Raw genomic sequence first — 22,500 nt, forward strand, 5'->3', positions numbered from 1 at the left:
ATACAAATTTCAGTTCCTTTGCATTTCCGGACGTTGCGTCCAACCAATAAAACCCAGTCAACCTAATCAACTGCAAAAAAACTCAAAAACGATTAATTAAGGGCCTTCGTCCAACATGTGGTTTGTGTCATCATCCAACATGAAGGCCATGACGTAACATGCAAACAACCTACTCCATCATGCACCACGTCTTTTTTCTGGGTTAGTTTTATAAATGGTTTTAACCTGAACTCATAGCAGCCGAGTGGATGCACAGAACAACATCTATTATAATGCAAAACATGAGCCATAATTTGTTATTGTTTGGTGCACCAAAATGGCCGTCTCATCGCGTGACTGAAAACCATCTATTGTTCCCTACTTCTGTTCTTTCGTAGCTATCATTTTCGCCGACAAAGTGGTCTTGCCACTGTTTTACGCCGGCTTTGGCAATGAATTTCGGCTGTGCGCACTGCTCCTCTTTCTTTCCCCGTTTAACTTTGCATGCAACAACCCTTTGGTGATTCTACAGTTAACACTCACGGACTAACTATTGCTTGTTCTTATCTTATATTGCTAGGATTAAAACACTTTACAAAAGTAAAGGATAATTTACTTATACAGCGACATCAAATGAACAATGAATAATCAACGCTTAAGGCGTGATAAACACCAAGAGGAAAAGAAGAAATTAAATGACAATACATAACATAAAAGATTCCTTGACTGTGATTACGATCTTTCATTCTTTCCTCGTCAATTAGCAACATCTTGCATCCTGCCCAGCCGAAAAAGAACATTGTACTAATTACAACTGTCCAGAATCGATCAAGAGATCAGATTTTCAACGACACGTAGAGCATGAATGTCCTTATCGTCAACAACTGTGCCCTTTATGTGGTGAATCAATTACAGCTGCTGTTCTCAAGGTCAGTATAAATTATTGTGCAGATCGTAGACCAACTGCAAAAATGGCAGCTGATATTAAATTACCCTGTTAGCTTGTGTCAATTATTTAGAGTCGCCTCGTTAACGTGGATAACATGGAAAAGACTTTATGTGGACATCGAAGTTAATAAGTGCAGCTAAGTCCAACGACAAAACGATCCACCTCTTATTGGCCGTCTCAACTGTTCAATTGTATCGGCTCTATTACATGTATCCACGGAGATCCCTCAGTGACATGCGGTAGGGCTAACGAGCGGTACGAGTGTGATACCGTGGGGTTTTCGTAGTAGCAGTTTTTCTCTTTAGTCAACGTAGGCATAAAAATAGGGAATACGTAGCTGACACACAAACTGCGCTTATCACCTATTAAATGCAAACATGTTCTGGAACATTACCATACTCGGTTATTTCGGTCGCGTCAATTTGAATCGGAGACACAGCAATCTTTTGAATGGCTGGCTTGGTTTCTTCTTCGAAAGGTGTTGCTTTTCAATACATGCCTTAACATCTGCTATGTTTTGCTCTCAAAAAGGAAGCTACCACGAAATTTGCGATAGTCGATCGTAAACAGAACAAATGCTTTTTTAAGGGCTGATTTAGGGGTGGGCCCAGCGAGCCCCGAATCTCCCTTTCCTCCAGGATTTTTTTTTTCTTTTGTAAACGTGTGTCGAATTATCGAACGTTGATCGAATCAACGGCCCTTATAAATTAGCTTCACACCAACAAACTGAAAGATGTTACAGGCGTCGCATTTTATTCCGTAAAAAGACGAGGGAGGCTGGATACGAATGACTGTCCTACAGTGTGTCTTACATACAGATGTACCAGTGAAGGTAGGCTTTGTAAAAGGAATAGAGAAAGGAAAGCAGCAGTTGCCAAAAGAACGATCCCATTGGCACTCTTAAACCAGGTGAGAAGTAACTGTAGGTTACATTTTATCGCCTGCCTGATTATAAGAAGAAGACATTTTCTACTAAAGTTACAATGTACCCAATTTTAGATCAATTTAGCAACATTTTATCTCCACCAATGGCCGCACTGCACTATAGAATCCAGGTTATTCGGTTCTGAAAACCGCTTACTTGAGTTTTAGTAAAAAAGCGAAATGAACGAAGAAAATATTAAGCAATCAATGCAGCAGCTGCAACTGTACATGTATCTTAACTCAGCAAGTAACAATTAAACTTAGAGATTTAGTTCTTGCTTTAAGTAGAAATTTACTTTAACTACACGTCCATTGAAGTGATCTATTCAAGGGCCTGTTCGATCTCACTTGCGGGTTGAATCGGTCTCGGGTCGATCCAGGCCGTAAGCGTGCTAAATAGAAACATTTTAAACCGATCCGAGACCGATCCAAAGTAGTCCACGAAGAAAAGTGGTCTCCGATCGATCTAATCTAGATCAATGTGAGATCGAGCCAAGAGATCAGTTCTCTTTGTAATCTGTCTTTTCTGCTTGACCGTCATTTTAAGCTGTAAGTACAGAGGTTTTAGACGCGATTTTTAACGTAATAGCGAAAAGAGGAGAAACTGGGAGCGAAAATGAAACAAAAGCACCGTTATCGGTGTGGGGGAGGGAAATAATGAAAATGCTACACAATAGCCATAAAAATGCCGAGATCTACAAAAATATCAGCAAGGAAATGTCAGTTCTCGATTACCAGCGAGATTTAATTAACCAGCGTCGAACAAAGGTGAAACATCTATTAGTAAAAACAGCCTGAGAGTACAAGAAATATAAAGACGCTTTTGGCCGCTCAGGAGCTGACAGGGGGAAGACTCCTAAGTATTTTAACGAAAGCCAAAGTGTATCGTCTTTCCACTGGCTTACTGTTTCTTCCCAAAACTGGGTTTCCCATCTACTTGGCTCAATCCAGAGGCGCTGTTTTCTACTCACGCAAACCATGTGAGCGTTTGCCCTACTAATGGAATTGGGCCCACACAAGGACACAGGAAAACAATTCCTTCCCTGGTCAGAGTTTTTCTCTGTCCTTGAGTGGGCCCAATTCCTTCAGTAGGGCTAACACTCATACGATTTACATGGGTAGAAAACAGCACTTTACATGACCCTCCAATAGCTACTTCTGTTGAAATATGAAGTGCTACACAGTCAACGTTTGCAAAACCGTAACCCTTCCTCAATCCAGAAGGGCCTCTCTCGCGCTTGATTGCGCAGGTATTCACAAAAAGCAGGGAAATTTTCCTATGTCGCCGCCGAATACAGCGAAGAATCATTCTATTTCGTTGTCAAAACATCTTTGGATGTTTGTTAAACTTTTCACTTGAGGTCATTCAATACTTGCACAAATCCCATAATACACCTCTTTTGGTAAAGGTAAAAGGTAAAGTCTGCCACAAGCCTAGAAGGCCGGCACTTATCTCCGGTTTCTGTAGCATGAAGCGACTGGGAGTATTTCTACTCCCCCCTGGATGGGATGCTTGTCCATCGAAGGGTTACCCCCAGCATTAACTTCGCCGGTACCCATTTATACACCTGGGTGGAGAGAGGCACCGTGAGAGTAAAGTGTCTTGCCCAAGAACACAACACCACGTCCCCGACCAGGACCCGAACCCGGACCACTCGATCCGGAGTCGAGCGCACTAACCATGAGGCCACCGCGCCTCCCGTATATACACCTCTTTTAACCCCCAAAAATCTGCATAGGCATGGTTTTCGACTTCTCTTGGGACGTTTTCATGTCCCAGGAGAAATTGCACACAATGGTTATGCAAAAGTTTTGGGGGGGGTAATAGAGGTGTATCATGGGATTGTGCAAGTAGTGAATTACGATAATTTCAAAGAAGAAAGCCCCCTTTTTTCAAGTGGTACAGTGTGCATCAGCTTCAGGCGATTCCACTTTAGACAATGATTAGTTCACTTTCAGAGCTTTTCTTATTTCAGATACATTTTACCTTGATAGATATGCATCACGTGTGAAAAACAGAATGTATAATGCATATCAAATATCAAAAATTATAATAATAAGCTCACTGCTTTTCAAGAATCCGAGCGACACTTTAAATGTAACTGGCGTTTTTCTATTTTAAGACTGGACACAAATAATTTTTCCTAGAGGGCCTATGGTAAGGGGGGGGAAGGAATCCGCCCCTGTTTCTTGTTACCAAGTATCGCGTTATGTACAATTGCTGGTGAACGAACAAAATGAGCAAATGAGAGATCTTTTCTTTTCTTCCACCGACATGGCGCCGATGGAACATGAAAAACTCACGTTGGAACTGCTAGCCATTCCCAGAGTAACGTTGTTTCGTGTGGTTTTCGTTTTATCGGTATCATGTCAAAGATAACCATATGTTTATGCCTTTTATCTCTCTATCTCTTCTCTCTATCACTAACCATAACCCTAAACCCAATATATGACTACGTGAATTTACCATGGTTAAAGTAATATCTTATATATAAAACTTCAATGGTGACACCATTCCATCGGCATGAATACATAATGTTCATGCTTTATATTATATCTCTCAGATAGTACGCGCGCTCTAATTGGCTAAATTAGCGGGCCGTATTCTACAGTACGGCCCGCTGTACAGCCCGCTCAATTTAAAATTTCGACAAAACATCATCTAGCGAGTTTTTCATGTCATTTCTGTTGCTTAAACTTATACTGAAAACTGTTTGAATCTTGCAAGCAACTATTTCAAACTTAACAGCCAAGAAGATTTAGTTTTTGGGATTTTGGCACGGCATTCTTTGTGGCAGCTGAACCTTTGGCTTCACTTTGACTAGTTTCCTTGCCCGCGCGCCGGTTAACCTCAGAGATATAATAAATATCCTACTAACCTCGTTTTCTCGGTCCGTACTGTAAGTCACGGATCCTCGTTTTTTCCCGTTGATTTATGGCCTTCGCGCTTCGCGCTTGGGCCATAAATCAACGGGAAAAAACTTGGTCCGTAACTTACAGTACGGACCGAGAAAACGAGGTTAGTAAGAGATATGTATTTTGTTTAAGTAACCATAGGCCCTTTGCATAAATGGCGCCGAAATTGAATAACAATACTTTGTACATCCTTAGTCTCGTGCTTATGTTTCTAGACAAAAGGATTTTTCACATGAATGTGAGGCGTAGGATGTACATTGCCATTTATGCAATTGGAGCGGTAAATTTGTTACTTGATTTGAAAAGGGTACATGTACTACCACTGCTTGGGTCACGGTGTACCAACTGCCGGTATTGTCGCCACCTGCACCTTTTAGGGGTTTTCGTGTCCGACCGTGTGTTTGTCTGGTTAACTGGCGAAGACCCGACCATGGTTGTTTCAAGATATGGCACGATATGGCGCGTGAATAATGCTAAAATAATCGTAAGCCTTTTTGAAAAATTTGTTTTGTTCATTTTTTGTCTTTTCTTTCTTTGTTAATTTAAACATATGGAAACACATGTAAAATTTGTACAGTAGCTATACACCTGCATAAACATTAATACAAATATTTACTTGCATATTAAAAACTAATATATCTAATAGAGAAATCCCAATCAACGAAACAAGGCACAAAACGATATGTAGTTCTGAAAACACACCTTAGACGGATAGAGTCACCTAAAGAACTGTTACAGCACTTCTTCTTGAACTAGCCGTTATTTTTACCCCTTAAATTAAGGTAACTTGTTGGGAGTCCCTGGCTGATCAAAACGTCGAGGCATATGATTAACAACTTAAGCATTTTATCGATGAAATTCAGAATATTCCCGTCTTCGAAGTGTAATGAAGCGTACTTTCTTTGTGCTTAAATTCAAGACTCACCAAGCACAGGATTGCAAAATGTTTCCGGTGCAATGTCGTGGATGTGGAAAGGAAGGAATTCCCCGTGGAGAGGTAAGGTTTCAAATAGCATAGAAATCATTCATTAAACTCTCATGAAAGCTAGGCTGAGGACCCATAATGAGGAGAATATTTGCTTTCACTACCCCCTAGAGCAAATGTATGCACGAAGAAACTTTTATGTTTGGTCTGCTTACTTTAAGAAATCATCACCAATTCTGAAACCAATCTTTGAGGAGTTAGGGCTGGGTATTCTGAGTATTCATTACTCTTGTCTCTGTATTCAGACACTTAACGTCACAAGATGTCCCCCAAATGCTGCTCTTTAAGTAAACATTAACTGCTGCATTTATACCCACAGCTATTGTTGAAAATAGGTAGCAAATGCTTAGACTTAAAGGGACACTTCGTGTTGGATGTCAAAATTGGGCGTGCATCTAATTAGGAGATATCCTACATGTACGAGTGTGTGTTGTGGGGACTTGGGGAAAGACATTCTTTCGAGTTTTTATTAGGGTTTATAGCTCTACTTGACTACCATGTACCTGGTCTGGATTTTTCCGCAATGTTCAAGGCGGTTCCTTTAGCAGTACGTACGTGACGGAGGCTTCGTGATCGTTTCTAAAACGAAGACCTAAGACCAGAGACCCCATGGACTAAAACGAAGACCCCTTGATATTCTTGCTCTTTGGTCATTTCAACGAAGAACAAGTGATGGACAGCCCTTGCAGAGCAGACTCAGCTTTACGCAGACACTGGAAACACCTGCGCCTTCTACAAAGCACTACGCAGCAAGTGCAAGCTCCCTTGAGATCGTTAGATGGCAATAGCCTCCTCACTGACAAGGAATCAATCCTCCACCGCTGGACTGAGCACGATGAGAACCTGTTTGAGGACAAACGCCAGGTTCAGCCGAGAGGAAATCAGGAAGATTCTCCAGCAAGCAGCCAAGACAGAGCTTGATATACCACCAACCCAGCAAGAAGTGAAAGCAGCAATTGCGAAGCAGAAGCGTCACAAGGCTCCTGGAGTCAACGGCGTACCAGCAGAGGTGTACAAGTATGGGGGTGACACTCTTCTTGCAAAACTGATTGATTTATTCCAGGAATGCTGGGAATGTGGAGTTGTCCCACACAATCTTCGCGATGCCGTCATAGTCTCTCTGTACAAGAACAAAGGAGTGAAATCAGAGTGTTCCAACTACAGAGGCGTTACACTACTATCCATTGCGGGGAAAATCTTGGCAAGGGTACAGCTGGACAGACTCATTCCTTCAATCGCCGAAGAAACCCTGTCATATAGTCAGTGTGAGTGCAGAGCTAATCGAGGAACCACAGACATGATCTTCGTCCTGCGCCAAATTCAGGAGAAGTGCAGGAGCAAAACATGGGACTCTATGCAGCATTCACAGATCTTACGAAGGACTTTGATACGGTCAGCCGAAACGGGTTATGGAACATCCTTGCAAGATTAGGCTGCCCTCCAAAGTTCCTGAACATACTGCAACAGTTTCACGTAGGTCAGATGGGGCAGGTGAGGCACAGTGGCGACCTTTCCGTCCCCTTCCCCATCGTCAACGGCGTCAAACAAGGATGAGTCCTCGCACCAACGCTCTTAGCAATCTTTTTCAGCATGATGCTCAGAGAAGCAAAGGAGGACCTCACAGAAGGGATTTACATACGGTTCCGAACGAATGGGAGTGTCTTTAACGTCCACAGACTCATGGCCCACACCAAAACTCTTGAGGAGGTGATCCTAGAGCTGCTCTTTGCAGACGACTGCGCCCCTCTTGCACACAGTGAATAGCCCTGCAAGCAGTTGTCAACCGCTTTGCAGATGGAGCAAAGGCCTTCGACCTGACAATCAGCCTCAAGAAAACCGAAGGACTGTACCAGAAACCTCCACGTGGAACCTACCACCCTCCAAGCATCAGTATTGAAGGAAACTTGATGAACACCGTTGAGCATTTCACATACCTCGGGAGCGTTAGGATGTGGACAACCGCTCAGCGAAAGCTAGCAGCTCCTTTGGCCGTCTACAAAAGCGTGTAAGGAAGAATCACTCACTGCGCCTCTCAAAAAAGATCCTGTTCTACAGAGAAGCAGTTGTCACCAATCTCCTTTACTGTTCCGAGGCCTGGGTTCTGTACCGGAAACAGGTGCAGCTTCTGGAGCGCTTTCACCAACGATGCCTCCGGTCCATCATGGGCATCCGGTGGTAGGACTATGTGACTAACAACGAAGTCTTGGAGCGAGTTGATATTACCAGCATTGAGGCCATGCTTCTGACCAGCAGGCCACGCTGGGCAGGTCACCTGTCTCGCATAAAGGGCACAAGATTGCCCAAAGCCGTATATAGGGAACTGTGCCAGGGCAAACGCGACAGGGGCGCCCCTAGAAAGCGCTTTAAGGATCAGCTGAGGCGACAGCTTCGCGCTTCCGAAATCCCGGAACAGACTGGGAAAGCAAAACCCCCCTGCCCAAGTATTCCCATGCCCAGGGTCTCAACGAGTTTGCAGATCAAGGATAGGCCTTCACAGCCACCAGAGGGTTTGCCGTCAGGGTCAACGTTCCCATTGATCCTCGGACTTGAGGAACCAGCCGTCATTGTTGAGGTAGTTGTAGGTGGTTGCTGATATTTTTGAGGTGGTTGTAGGTGGTTGTAGATGATTGTAGATTTTTTTAGGTGGTTGTAGGTGGTTTTAGGTCTTTCCATGTTTTAGTAACTACGGTGGTACACCGAGGAGAAATCTGAAGGCAAATCAAGAAAACAGCGAACACCTCACGCTCAAAAGGATTGATATGAACAACGACCGAGTAAAACGACAGAAATATATATGTAATTTACACGTCTATGTTCAGTGATTAAAACATCCTATTCTGGAGGCTGTTCGTTACCTCGTGCAGATAGAAAACGTGATTGATTTATGGTGACTTGCTGGTCCCGGGGAGAAAATGGCGGTGCCGCCGCTTAATCCACCACACAAATCCAACAATAACTAACATTTTAACTCCCAGAAGGTCACACACTTACAATGCAATTAGTGAGCAATAGCGTGATCATCGTAAGGTTTTGTCTTTCTTGACTCTTCTTGACCTCTGGTGGTGTTGATTCGATGGCGTTCCACTCAAGCGACCCGAACTTTCGCCCGTGGCTACATAACGTCACACTGGCATGAGGAGTGGGTTAAGAAACGTCACTGGAAAACAATACAGTTACCCCCTCCCTCCTGCATCCAGCATACAATAGACCTTTTCGGCTTGTACATTTTGTTTTCCCAATACAGATCATGTGATAATACTCAGGAGGTTTGGTCTTTTGTTTTGTTCATTAAAATGAGGGCATGCAAGCATGTACAAGCCGAAAAGGTCTATTCTTTTGCACTTTTCAAACTCACGCTCCCAAAGCGCTCTAAAATCGCGCACTTAACGCCAGTGGCCTCAAAATTGACATTTTTACTAATTTCATCTCGCTCTTTCCATTTCTAGCATCTATTTTCTACCACAACCACATTTTATAATTTACAAGGTCACGTGACATAATCATGCAAAGGGCCTATTTCTTTTGCGGCGTTTAATAGTCATGATCCAACCACGTTCCCAGGGCTTTTCCTTATCTTTGGCGGTGAAAAACCCTGGGAACAAGGTTGGTCATAATCAAGTTTAACATCTTTTCTTAAAAAGACGTTTCCACATGTCACTTTACAGGTTCGTTTGGCCTTATTAACGAAGTGCACCCTGATGATCACAACGTTAAAATGCAGGATGCCCTTCGTGGGCCTTTAGTTAACTCCGGACGTCCGTTTCGAATTTGAATGTTTTTGACCTTGTTATCGTTATAACAACTTTTTAAGCCGTACAAGATAAGTCAGTTTTATTAAAAATAAAAATACACCTCTCACAGTTAGCAAAAGCAAGTCGAGGCGAGCAGTGGTTACACTTGTATAAAAGAGAGAACAAGTAGAGATGGCTACAGTATTCTGTTGTGTTTTACAGACAATACATTAGAGAACAAAGTATACAAAGAAGTTAATATCATGTAAAATCAAATCAGTACAAACTGCAAATATGAGAAGCGAAAGTATTAAGATATTTGCTATTAAGGTAAATCAATGTAAGCACCTCGTATCGTGGAAAAAGCAGCCTCCACATTTCGCATTAAGCATGCGTTAAAAATTTAAGTGTATTCGGTGTCAGTCACGCGTGACCAGTAGCCACAAAACCACAAAACGAAAACGGGATATTTTCCAACAACTCTGGCAAACAACGACAATCAAGGAATCATTTCATCGGAAACTCAAGATAGTCCATACTCTTAAAATGCCATTTCATTTTTTTTACTGAAAATTTTATAGGTTTCTGTCTGACTAGTTTCGTTAACCGACACATAGGAAAAACTCATGGGAATTCTAACAGTTAAAATTGCCACGCTGTTGTAAATTTCAAAATATTGATGATGCGTGGCGATTGATCATGCGCAAAAATTAAAAAAACAGATTTGACAAGTCGAAACTGGACTGACTCATCCAATTCTTTGGATGAGCGGCAAATCAAAGAATTTGGAGGCGGCGAGCAGTCTACTTTCCTCTTCCCGACTTATCTAGGAAGATCGAAAGAGACTCTGCTCGCAGGGTACCAAGATGATGAAGTAAATACCGAATTTGAGAAGAAAACCAACGCATATAGTAACCAGAGCATCAAATAGAAGTATCATATTGTCAAGGCAGTTAGGGCGTTCAATACGTTTCTATGTTGAGCGTGTTGTAATTATGTAACTTTAAACTGAAACGAATTATGTCTTGCATAGATGGAAAATCACGTGAACCCCAACAATGGTGACTGCGAAGCAGTTGAGAAAGGCTGCAGATTTGAGCAAATCGGATGTGAAGTTAAACAGGTTGGTACGTCACGACTTTTGACGAAAATTTGTATTCTTTTTCCGTTTTGACTTTCCTTTTTCCAATCACTGGAAGCTTAATTTTCTGCTCGGCCACATATCAATTTGAATAAAAAGAAGTGGAGATTTCCAATGAGCTTTAATAATCTTGTGTTGAGGGGAAGGGCCCCTAATGCCTTTAACAAATTCAGGGACATAAAAGAGTTAGTCTAAGTGGTTGTCTGTGTTACGTAAGTCGATGCAAGCGATTAAACAAGATATGGTGTTATTCTGATTTCGTTCTTCCTTCTAATTTCTCTGATATATAAACTGAATTGCTTAATAAGCTGTTAACGTAATTTACAGAAAATGAAGCAATCTGAGGCAAGCAAGCACAATCAGTTGTGTTCCGTTCTTCATCTGAACCTTCTATTAAGTTTTGTCCTTCGTCTGGAGAAGCAGGTGAGGACCCAGCTAACTCCACTGACGGGTGCATATGGTGGAGGTATCTCTGATGAGTGGATAAGGAATTCAGAAACGTTCATTTCTAATGCAATATCACGAATAGATACAGTTATGAATGAAACAACAGATCTGAGACAAAAGCTACACGATCATGAACGAAGAGTTAATTTACTGGAAGGGACACTTACATCACGAAATGGTCCGGTAATGGCATCCATGCACTCATCTCTGCAGTCTCTTCCGTTGCCAGGCGATGTCCCTAGACGACTAACGAACGCGGAAAATGCAAATAATAATATGGAGTTTTTGATTGGTGAAACGGGACGCGAGTTGGAAAACGTCAAACTTGAGGTATGTGACACACAGAAACGTGTATGTTTCTTTCAAGAAAAAGGTACTTGGGTAAGGGCCGGGTCGCACTAAGCGTATTTTTGTATCTTCTAATTTTTGACGGTTAATTTTTTTGGCAGACAGTTTCCAACTTCCTTTTTTTTTTTCTTGGTCGCACTACCGAAATTTGCAGTTCCAAAACATCCTTGATTGACATCAACATCATTCATAACCCGCTGAGAAAAATGACCCTCCTCCTCCTGTTTACATCAGGAAAAACAAAAAACGACGTCTATTTAAGCGATTTCTGCGCCTTCTATAAGCAGCAACGTTAACCACCCGCAGAAAAGGCTCTTTATAGTGCATTAACAGTACTACAACTGTAATGGTGTATTGTTGGGAATAAAACAAGTGATTCAAGAAAAAGCCGAAAGCCGCGAAAATAGGATATGAGTTACATAAATTCGTGCCATATGCTGAATGCTGTTCTTCGCTATCCAAAGCTGAAGGACCAGGTAAAAATTATTTCGTCCCGCCATGGCGCGCGCAAAACGACAGAAACCCAATACATGCACAGCAGTGCATTAAAATGACTACAGTGAATGACAGCTACATTGCTGTACAAACAAAAAAGGCTGCTTTGCAAAATTTGGTCGGCTCCGAGACAGCACTTTGGCGTCTTTGAAGATTAGAAAAATTTTGGCAATCCGCGAAAAATTGCAAGTTTTGGAAACGTGAGATCGCACTTATTTTGCAGTATGTGTTGACAGATTAGCCCTAACGTACAGTTAAAAGGCTTATGATTTTGAACGATTTGACTGTTGTATTATGCTAGAAATATTTTCCTGGGCATGTAATCACCCTTATAATATGAAAACGCTATCCTTTAAAAGAGTCTTTGCATTCCAGAGACGGATGAGAAATGCAAATGCAATCCTTTCTTGCACTGTCTGATACACTTCTTGTTGACCATCTATGTTTTGATTGATGAGTGATTGGCTTACTAACTCACCAATGCTGCCCACTTTCTTGATTGATTGATTGATTGATTGATTGATTGATTGATTAATGGATCGATCAATCGATCGAAAAATCCATTCATCCATTTATTTGTTCATTGCAGGTATCTTCACTTCGACGTCAAGTGGATGGTGCTGTGGAAAGCATAAGGCGACTTGAGAGACGACTGGACGCCGCAGAGCACAACTTAGCACTCAGGAATGTCGTTCTCTCAGACATGGGGGAAAGCGTCCGTGAGCAACAAATTTCTAGTTGTGATGGCATCCTTCTATGGAAAGTCACTGACTTTGCTCTTAAAAGAAATGATGCACTATCTGGAAGACAGACATCCATTTACAGTCCTTGTTTCTACACTAGTCGCTATGGCTACAAAATGTGCGCCCGGTTGTACCTTAACGGAGATGGCATGGGCCGAGGAACACATATCTCAGTCTTCTTTGTCGTCATGCGTGGTGAATACGACGCCTTGCTCCGCTGGCCATTCAGACAGAAGGTCACCATAATGCTGCTCGACCAGGATAATGTGGAACACGTCATCGATGCCTTCAGGCCAGATCCTAGCAGCTCCTCATTTCAGAGGCCAAGGCGAGAGTCGAACATCGCCAGTGGGTGTCCAATGTTTTGCTCTTTGTCAGTATTGAATACTCATTCTTATGTCCGGGAAGACACCGTGTTTTTCAGGATTATTGTGGATACCACCGATATTTAAAAGAAAGCCTACTGCCCCGTGGAGTATTCTGAATGTAAGTTGTATTGATAGGTTTAACAATAGTTTGAGTAGTCACTGGTAACTTGAATTTGTAAGTCACATAAAAAACAAGTGGCTGTGGCCTGCCTAAGATATACGACTAAAAATGACAATAACCAAGGTTTCTCGTTTTTTGCTTCCAGAGCAGGAAAAGATGGAAGGTCCGAAATCCTTTCATTGCCAAAACCGAAACCTTCATTCTCCTAACTAGTACCATAGATTGCTTTGTTGGGTGTGATGAGAACTTGGTGTTATATCAAGATGAGACCTTAATTTCCATTCTCAATACCTGTCTGACTGACATTCATGAAAATTGTGAGGAGAATCTACATACTGATCCCTCCTGGGAGTCAACGGGTTAATTAGGGCAGGGAGGGATTAGTATATGTAATACGACTACATGCTGTCCAGTACCACCACGTAAATTTGTAGATTAGAATACCAAGAGATAAACAGTGTGGTGAATTTCCAACTGGTCCGACGTTTCAGCCGTTCGGCCTTCATCAGGCAAAAATAAGAATGCCGAGCACCAGAAAGGTAATAATGTCCACTCGGACCAGTTAGAAGTGGACCCCACTGTTTTCTCTTGGTATTCTTGAAATTCTTAAAAAAGAATAAGTTTTATCCGAATATACCAGAAGTATATGTTGCTTTTTGAGCTTTCTGGTCGGTTAACTCGAAGGAGATTGCTAATGTACTGTGTACATTCTAGCAGCCGATCAGGATATAAAAAATGTTTTGTTCTTGCTTTTTTTGTGTGTGTCATACTTAACGTTACGACAGAAAGGTTTTTGCTCCATGCTCTTTTTTCCTTCAAGTTCTTGAGTGGTATACATTATTCACCGTTGAAAGTGGCTGACATTTCAGTACCAAGCCGCCGCCACTATTCAGTAATAATAATAATAATAATAAAAAAGATAATTAACATCTATAACGCGCCAGAACTATAAATATTCTAAGGCGATATGTACATTTAAAAGAGAGAAAGACTAGATGTACAAAAGTAAAAAGCAAAATTTAGCAAAAACTAACTTACTTAAAAACTAGTCGATGATAAGAAAATGTTCATTCTTATTTTAAATTTGATAATATACTAGTCAAAATATAGTAGTAGCAGTAGCAGTAGCAGTAGCAGTAGCAGTAGCAGTAGTAGTAGTAGTAGTAGTAGTAGTAGTAGTAGTAGTAGTAGTAGTAGTAGTAGTAGTAGTAGTAGTAGTAGTAGTAGTAGTAGTAGTAGTAGTAGTAGTAGTAGTAGTAGTAGTAGTAGTAGTAGTAGTAGTGGTGGTGGTGGTGGTGGTGGTGGTGGTGGTGGTAGTAGTGGTAGTAGTGTTAACCCTAGTACCCTAAAAGACTTAAGACGATTTTAGTTAAACCTCATTGTAAAAAGAAAAGTTTTGAGCTCTTTTTTAAATTTCTCTAAATCAGTTTGTTTCCTAATGGTCAATGGGAAAGTGTTCCATAGATAGTAATGGTCTTACAATTAGTTCTCCGAACTACTAAAGGTGAATCATCAGAGTTGTAAGGACTTTCAGATTTAGATATCAGCAGATGTGATAAGTAAGAAAGAGCCATGTATTGCTATATACCAGTAAGATGAATTGTGACAATAATCATATTTCACGGGCAACCAATGTAACTCTTTTAAAACGGGTGTTATATTACTATACTTGGGCACTTAGCAGACAATGCGAGCAGTAGCGTTAAGAACTTTCTGTAGCCAATGAAGTTGATTTTGTAGAATGTCGTATAGACGAGTACTACAATAATCGAGATGCCATGTTGCTAGGGACCAAAACCTTGGTGGCGCCCTCAGTTAAGTATTTCCTTATTCTAAAATATATTTTACTGCAAACTTTACGACCAATGTGGTCACTCATCGACAGATGATGATCAAAGCAGACGCCAAGCTTAAGATTACATACTGATTCAATTGTGTTTGTCTGGGAGAGCTGAGAACTAGCTTTATTAAAAGACATATACAATTGCGTATCATCAGCGTAAGTGTGGATGTTGAGCAAATGTTGAGCGACAACTGTGAAAAGTCCAGAAGCGTAAAGCAAAAGCAACACAGGTCCCAAACAACTGCCCTGGGGCATTCCAGAATCTAATTGGAAATCATCGTGCAGACACGCTGTTTCACCAGAGTTTGCTGTTTTCTCTCAGATAAATATGATTTAATCCACTCTTTGACCACACCAGCTATTCCAAAATCACATTCTAGAATTTCTAGTATTAATTTGTGGTTGATCGTATTGTGGCTTCAAAGAAGGTGGGTGGGTGTGTGTGTGTCTGTGTGCAACGTAAGTGAACACAGCAGGGCGCTTTAGCAACGACGACGGCAACGGCAATGGCAACGAGAACGACGTCGTTAAATGTGAATTCGCCTTATTATAATCGTTTCGCGACTATTCCAAGCATTTTAATGTGACAAAGGTGTGGCAAACCTCAAGAAAGAAACTAGTATGAACGGCGCTCAATTCAGATTTATCCTCAAGCGCTGACATTCTCCGTAAAACCTCAAATTTGGTCATTTCACGTTCTTGTTTTGCTGACGACGGCAAAGAAATAGACAAAAATGAAAAGATGCACGTGCAGAGCGTGCAAAGCTATTGCTTTTGCTCACTAAATATGCAAATTTGTGACGTTCTCTTTGCTGTCGCCGTTGTCGTTGCTAAAGCTCCCTAGTGTATTAAGCGTGATACTGTAAGAATCGGTTAGTGTGTGCTGAAATAAATAAATAAATAAATAAATAAATAAATAAATAACAAATAAAAATATTGATTATTGAGACTTGTCCAGTGCATAATACAAATGCAATTTCACGGTTTTATCAAACGCTTGTATTTCATAAGTTGGCTTCTTAGATGTTATTTGCTTTTGGTTTGTTTTGTTTGTAATTGCCTCTTTCTTTGTTTATTTCGTACTTTTAACAATCAATTTCGAACAAATGTATTTCTATTACCGAAAGACCTTACCCAGTTAAGTGATCGATTTCTTCGATTTCCTGAGATTTAAAAAAATCTAATTAGTCAACAACTTCGCTGTCGTCATTCTTAACTATATCTCATAATTATTATTATTTTTAATCTGAGACGAAATTGTCCTGGGAGTTCGTTTTCGCTATTTTAACACAAACCTACTCGAAGAAATAGCCCTTCCCAAGGTCGGAGTGCCCGTAATTAGCCAGCTGGAGGCGTTTACTGTGGACACCACAGCGCTTACTTACGCCCGTTTACTGGGCTCGATACCTTGATTTCGCTCGCACTTAACAAAATTTACGTTTTTAACCCCGTTTTCTTCTCTCTTATTGCTCCATAAAAACGACTATTTTGTGAAAAGAATCGTAGTAGTCTGAAGCTGATAAGCTCCTTGACAGAGATAAACAAAGGCGAAGTAGAAGCCCAAAAGCTTGGATTGGATTGTATAATAAAAACTAGGCATTTCTCAGTTCCCTTAACCTTCTTTTCAGAGCGTGTTTAAGGCGACGTATTCCTTCTAAAGTTGTTTCTATGTGAACCAGTTACAATTTTTAAATGTCGCACTTGACCTCACCCTTAAGAAAATCCGAGTTAAAGTGAAAAGCTAAAAGTCCTAATTCTATCTAAAGGGAAAATGATGAAGTTACCTGGAAAAACCATCATGAGCTGAAATGACAATATGGCGCTTTGATTTGGATGTGGAAAAACGCTGGCATCAAATCAAAGATGGTGAGCTAATTATATAAATGGAAAGGTCAAAGTTAACCTTCCAACAAAACGTGTATCATAGGTGTAGCAACTTAGGAAGAACTGTTGAACAAAGCTCTCGTTTACTCATTCAATTATGAGTTAGATTATCTGATTGTAGCTGAATGGTAGTGTATATAATGAATCAAACGATATCACGACATGATAGCCTTTTTTCACTTTTTCCTTTTTTGTGTGATAATCACGATGTGTGTAATATTTCGTGGGTAATATCTTAAGTATTAACTGAGTTTTAAAATTGTTCATATTATCGACCTTCAGCACGAAAAAAATAACTTTTTTCAGTATTCATCAGTGACAAAGAATGGGAAAGAAAACCTGTACAAATACCATTTATGTAATACTTCATATTCATTGACGTACGTAAATAAGTACAATCATTAGAAAAACGCTTAAAGCGAGTCCAATTTTTCTTTTACAATTGTACGTATGGGTTATTGACCAAGCGTGAGGTCAAGATGACTGGAAATTGGCCAAGTTCTTTTTTTGCGTGTTTATGGACCGAGACGAAGTTTCACATTAACCGCAAATATGGGCTATAGTCCCCACAAGGGTCTTGAATGACCCAGAGTTCGCATAGATTTGCAAAACGCGGCAGATGTATTTTGTACAGGTAAAAAAGTTCAGTTGAGTGCACGGCTTCTTATCAAGACTTACTGTAATACTTGATCGTAGTATATCAAATAAATGAAATTGAAATAACGCTTCAAAGTGACAATTATGCCCTTTTATTTGTAACGTAAATATGCGCAGGTAAAATAAAGTCCAAACAGTGCAGGACTTCAATTTGCTTACATGTGTAAGGTGGTAGTTATGCCGTGTTAGTTGCTTTTTAAAGATTTTTTTTTTAGCCCAAACAGTTCTTCAAAAATTCAAACAGGCTTCTGATGTGCCGACTATCGAAAATCAGCGGTCAGCGGTGCAAAATGGCGGTTTATCTTTTACTCTGATCATCTTCTTTTTTTTTTTTTTGGAGAACTTGATTGAATTCTCCGCGAAAATCTCAAAATGGGCAAACCAAAGGCAAAACACAAGGTTACTTCTTCGCCGAAATCGCCTACTACAACTTCTGACGATGAATTTTGTGAAAACTGGGAGAGGATCGAAGCGAAGCTCAACAAGTGGATCGATGAACGTCTTCCTTCCATCATACAATTGAAGATACAAGAATTTGTCGATCCCACAGTCAACAAACTCATTACTTCTCCTAAATTCTGCGAACCTGTTTTCGAAAGCCTTAAATTTGATCTTGAGCAATGCAGGAATATTGAGTCTATACTTTAAAAGTCTCGAACGAAACTCTTACAAGCCAGTTAGACGACTTGGAGCAATATACTCACAGAACTAATATCCGAATCTATGGCATACCTGAGAGCAATGTGGAATCTGCTGATATATGGGTACTGCCATATATGGGCTATATAGGTATGTGCCTCTGTGAAGGGTAGGGTTTTCAAGCAGTTTTCTCTAGAATAAATCAGAGCGTTTGATTCTAGAATAGGGTATCATTTTTCACGAAACTGAAGGCTAAGGAAATCAGAAATTCCCGCTCAAAAATAGATAGTCCCGCTCAAAAAGAGACAGTCAACCATGAAATACTTCTGGATAAACTAAATTTTTATGGAATTAGAGGAATTCCGTTGGCCTGGCTTGCTAGCTATTTATCTCACAGACAACAGTGTGTCATGGTTCATGACCATACATCTACATATAATACGGCTGTATGTGGGGTTCCACAAGGTTCAGTCCTTGGACCTTTACTTTTTCTTTTATACATCAATGATCTTTTTCATGTCTCAAACCTCCTGTCAATCATTCTCTTTGCTGATGATACAAATATCTTTTTTCGTCATAATGACTTGGCTACCTTAGTAACCATCCATAATGTAGAGCTCGCTCGTGTTTCTTCTTGGTTTTGTGCTAACAAACTCATTGTCCATCCTGACAAGTCTAAATTCATCATTTTTCACCTACGTCGTAAACGGATTAACCTCTCAGATATAAACATTTCTATAAATAATTCCCCCATCACACGTGTGCAGGAAGACAAATTCCTTGAAATTATCATTCATGAAAATCTATCCTGGAAACCGCATATCTCTGTTGTCTGTGAGAAAGTCTCTAAGATAATTGGAGTTTTGTGCAAGACAAGGCGATACTTACTTTTGGATACTCTGAAAACTTTATATAATGCCCTTTTCCTGCCTTACCTGGCAGGCTCCAGTTATTTGGAATGATATTCCGTTAACAGTGTGCAACAGCCTCACATTAAGTAACTTTTAAAAAAAGTTGAGACTGCATTCAGTTTCTGAATGCTGAGTTAGTATATTGAAAAATTGGCTATGGAACTTATTTCCCTTAATTCTATAGTCTGATCAAGTCCCTTGGGACTAAATTGTAAACTTTGTGGACAAATTGTTAATGTTTTGTTTTTGTTTTTGTTTTTTGTTTCCTGTTATTTGAATACAATTTCCTGTTATTTGAAACAATTATACTGGGAGTACTTGTTTATGCAATTTATTTAATTATATTATCCTGTGTGTTTGTAAATTAAGTAGTCATATTTAGTTGTATAAGCATTTTAGTTAAAGCCTTCTTCTATTCAAGCAAATTTTTCAAATTATGTTTGCTGACCATATGCCATTTAAGCCTCCGGCTTTGGTTGTTTTCGTGTATTCCTCAGAGTCTGTTGTGTAACAATAAACAGTAATGATTTGAATTTACTTTATTATGCATGCAACGCATAAAACCCGTGAAAATGGTATTTAATTCCCCCAGATTACCCTCTCATTGGCTTAGCCCTGATGTATTAACTGCTCCCTTCACCAAATGTCACTTTGTCAGTTTCAAGACTCAAAGCTCGCGAGCTAAACCTCGCGGCCCACTTATCCTCCCGAGGGATATGTGTTCGGTGACCGCATCGACAAAGCGACACTCCGTGTCGTTTCCTGTCTACGCCGCAGTTTCACTCCCCATACCTTAAACGTACAACAATGACTGCAGGAATAATATCGTACTATTATTGGCTGATTCAGCCGGCCGTATTCCAAAGTAAGACTGGCTAAACTTAGAAGTGGAGACTACAAGTACTGATATTCACTAGTTACGTAAGCTTAAGTACCAATAAGCAAACTATTAAGCAGTGCCTTTATTATCAATACCTTTAGTTTGAACGACCGACGGCAAATAAATGTGTCTGTGTCAGTTGCTTGTGTTCAGGCATACTGAAAACCAGCCTCAACGTTCAGGAAGGCAAATAATCCTCGCCTCACGAGAGGTTGCCTGAGCGGAAAATGAAAATAAAAAAGTAAGAACAGTGTTAACGCTCTGATGGCGGTAAAGAGCCGTGGGAACTGCGCGAAATCACCGCAGGGTTTTAATTTAGCGCAGTCAAAATAACTAACTGAGACGTGGTGCCAAGTAAAGTACTTTTGCGACGTAAATTGTACGAGAGTTAAAAAGTCTAAACAGTGGATTATAGAGCAGTGTTTCATCTTGCTTCCAGGGCTCGGTTGTTCAAAAGCCAATTAACACTAATCCCAGATTAAAAATTAGCCAAGGAGTTATTTCTCTACTCCCAAATGCTGTTCAACGCTGATATTCGGCAAAACTTTACATTAGAAGTCAATCTTGAAAAACAAAAATAAGAAAAAGAAAGTTTTACCAAAAAGTTGAAAACATGAAGCAAGAGATTACGCTAACCTTGGATTACGTTAATCGGCTTTCGAACAACCGTGCCCTGAGTGTACATCGTGAGAAGGTGCCGCTGCTATTTTGGATGACCAGATAGCTTCAATATTTCAAGTTGTCGCAGCTGATGCCCAGTGACATAACTGAAATGGCCTTTCTTATCATCACCTGCCGCTTTTGTGCTAAAAGGGCAAAGACACTGCGAAATTTAGGGTTTTTTTATTATACATTTTACACTAACGTGGGGGGGGGGCGACATACCCATTCGCTGTAACGAAGACATCTTCATATAAAGTTTGGTAAATTGAAGTTTCACTCCAACTGGATACTGCTAACAAGTCAGATCCCCGAATGAGAAACAATGATTACTACCCAATTACTCAGATCGTTTGACAGTGCGATTGCGTCACGCACTGATTTGTCTGCCAGCAACTGCAAAAAGGACGCTCAAACTTTTGTTACACATTCATTGTTTACCGTGAGATCAGTGGTGTGCACTAAAGACAACGACAGACAACGCTAGCACAAGAACGTTCATTGAAACACTTAAGAAACTCAAGTCTTCTTCCTTTACTTAAGAATGTCTCCAATCAAAGAAGTCTATTGGAACATACGTAGACGCTTCTTAATCGCCACAAGATGGCTTTTATTTGCAATTTGCTTCCTTTACTTTTTGGTCATCACGAGGCGAAATACACGAGTTCGAAGGCCTGTTGAGAACGAATATGAAGAAGGTGAGACTAATTTTAAAAAAAAATGGTGACACCATTCAAAGGGACTTCGTTGCATCCAGTGCTTTTCTATCCATTATTTGTTGGTTTTTCATAAACCAGCGCACAAAAATGCAAATATTGTTTACTTGGTTAAATCGAGGTTCGGCTGTCTTCATAATAAATTACGATAACTTTACATTTTTTCTTTAACTCATACTTTATGAGAAAGTTTTATAAATAGATTGTGTTTTAACTTTAATCTAGGTTTTAACGATTGTTTTATTTAAATATTAGTATGTCTTTCAGTTTCAATTTTGTTCCATGGGCAATTTTTACGGAAAGGAACAGACACTGAGGGATGAATGAATTTCACGCCTATCCTCCTTGTATTATCAATCACAACCTTCACTTCCTCGTGAATACAAACGACAGATTTTTTTGTCATTTTAACAAGTTTTATTTGCTAATATGTAGAAAGCAAAACTTTCCTGTCATATCTTACGCTTTATTTTCATGTGGATGTTGTAAGAACCAAGTTTTCTGTGCGATTACACAACGGAACTGACGTGCCACTTGAGCAAGACAAATAGTCTCGGGAGTCCGTGAATTTTTTAATATATTATTTCTCTTCATTCAGTTTTTCCTCGCTGATTTTTTTCGCTTGGCAACGGTTTCCCTTCAAAACTTTTCATGTTTAAATTCAAAGTTGACATGCAGATTTGTTAACAAGGTGGCGATTGTCAAATACTTCTAGCGGCAAACTCAGTTGCGCGTATGTAATTACAACCGGGTTGGGAGGGTGATATTGCATCTCTCACATGCGGCCTATTTATACTTAGTATCGAAGCAAAGTTCCCTTAAAGCTAAAATTAAAGCATCTCTTTTATTCATAAATGGCGTAAAACCTTATCTTAATTTAATCAACAATCAAATGACATATGAAATGAATCATATATTAAACTGCGGATATGAGAATCAAGTGCCGAGCTATGATCCTCGCAGTTATGAACGCAATTTTAGCAATTGGAGTCTGAAAATTTCAGGATTTCAACGGAGTTTGAACTCTTGACCTCGCGATACCGGTGCGATGTTGGCTTCATAGCTCAGTTGGTTAGAAAGTCGCACCGATATCGCGCGGTGACGGGTTCAAACCCCGCTGAAGTCCTGAATTTCTCAGGCTGGGGCTCGACGCGGCTACACGG

At 40.3% G+C, this 22,500-nt stretch overlaps 1 protein-coding gene across 7 annotated transcripts in view; it reads left to right on the plus strand.

Annotated features, from left to right (window-relative positions):
• LOC137992909 (TNF receptor-associated factor 2-like) overlaps positions 1-22,500 on the plus strand; it is a 48,600-nt gene that overhangs the window by 15,990 nt on the left and 10,110 nt on the right. For 5 of the 7 annotated variants that reach the window (XM_068838469.1, XM_068838476.1, XM_068838470.1 and 2 more), the window contains 5 exons: positions 744-908; positions 5,688-5,765; positions 10,518-10,607; positions 10,953-11,402; positions 12,505-15,935. In XM_068838469.1, the coding sequence (XP_068694570.1) occupies positions 744-908; positions 5,688-5,765; positions 10,518-10,607; positions 10,953-11,402; positions 12,505-13,110 (1,389 nt within the window). In that variant the 3' untranslated portion in view covers positions 13,111-15,935. Of the gene's footprint in view, positions 1-743; positions 909-5,687; positions 5,766-10,517; positions 10,608-10,952; positions 11,403-12,504; positions 15,936-16,756; positions 17,598-22,500 lie in introns of those variants that run through there. The other 2 variants (XM_068838475.1, XM_068838473.1) reach the window with 2 other exon arrangements.

The sequence above is a fragment of the Montipora foliosa genome, chromosome 2 (assembly GCF_036669935.1).
Source record: "Montipora foliosa isolate CH-2021 chromosome 2, ASM3666993v2, whole genome shotgun sequence".
Taxonomy (NCBI): Eukaryota; Metazoa; Cnidaria; class Anthozoa; order Scleractinia; family Acroporidae; genus Montipora; species Montipora foliosa.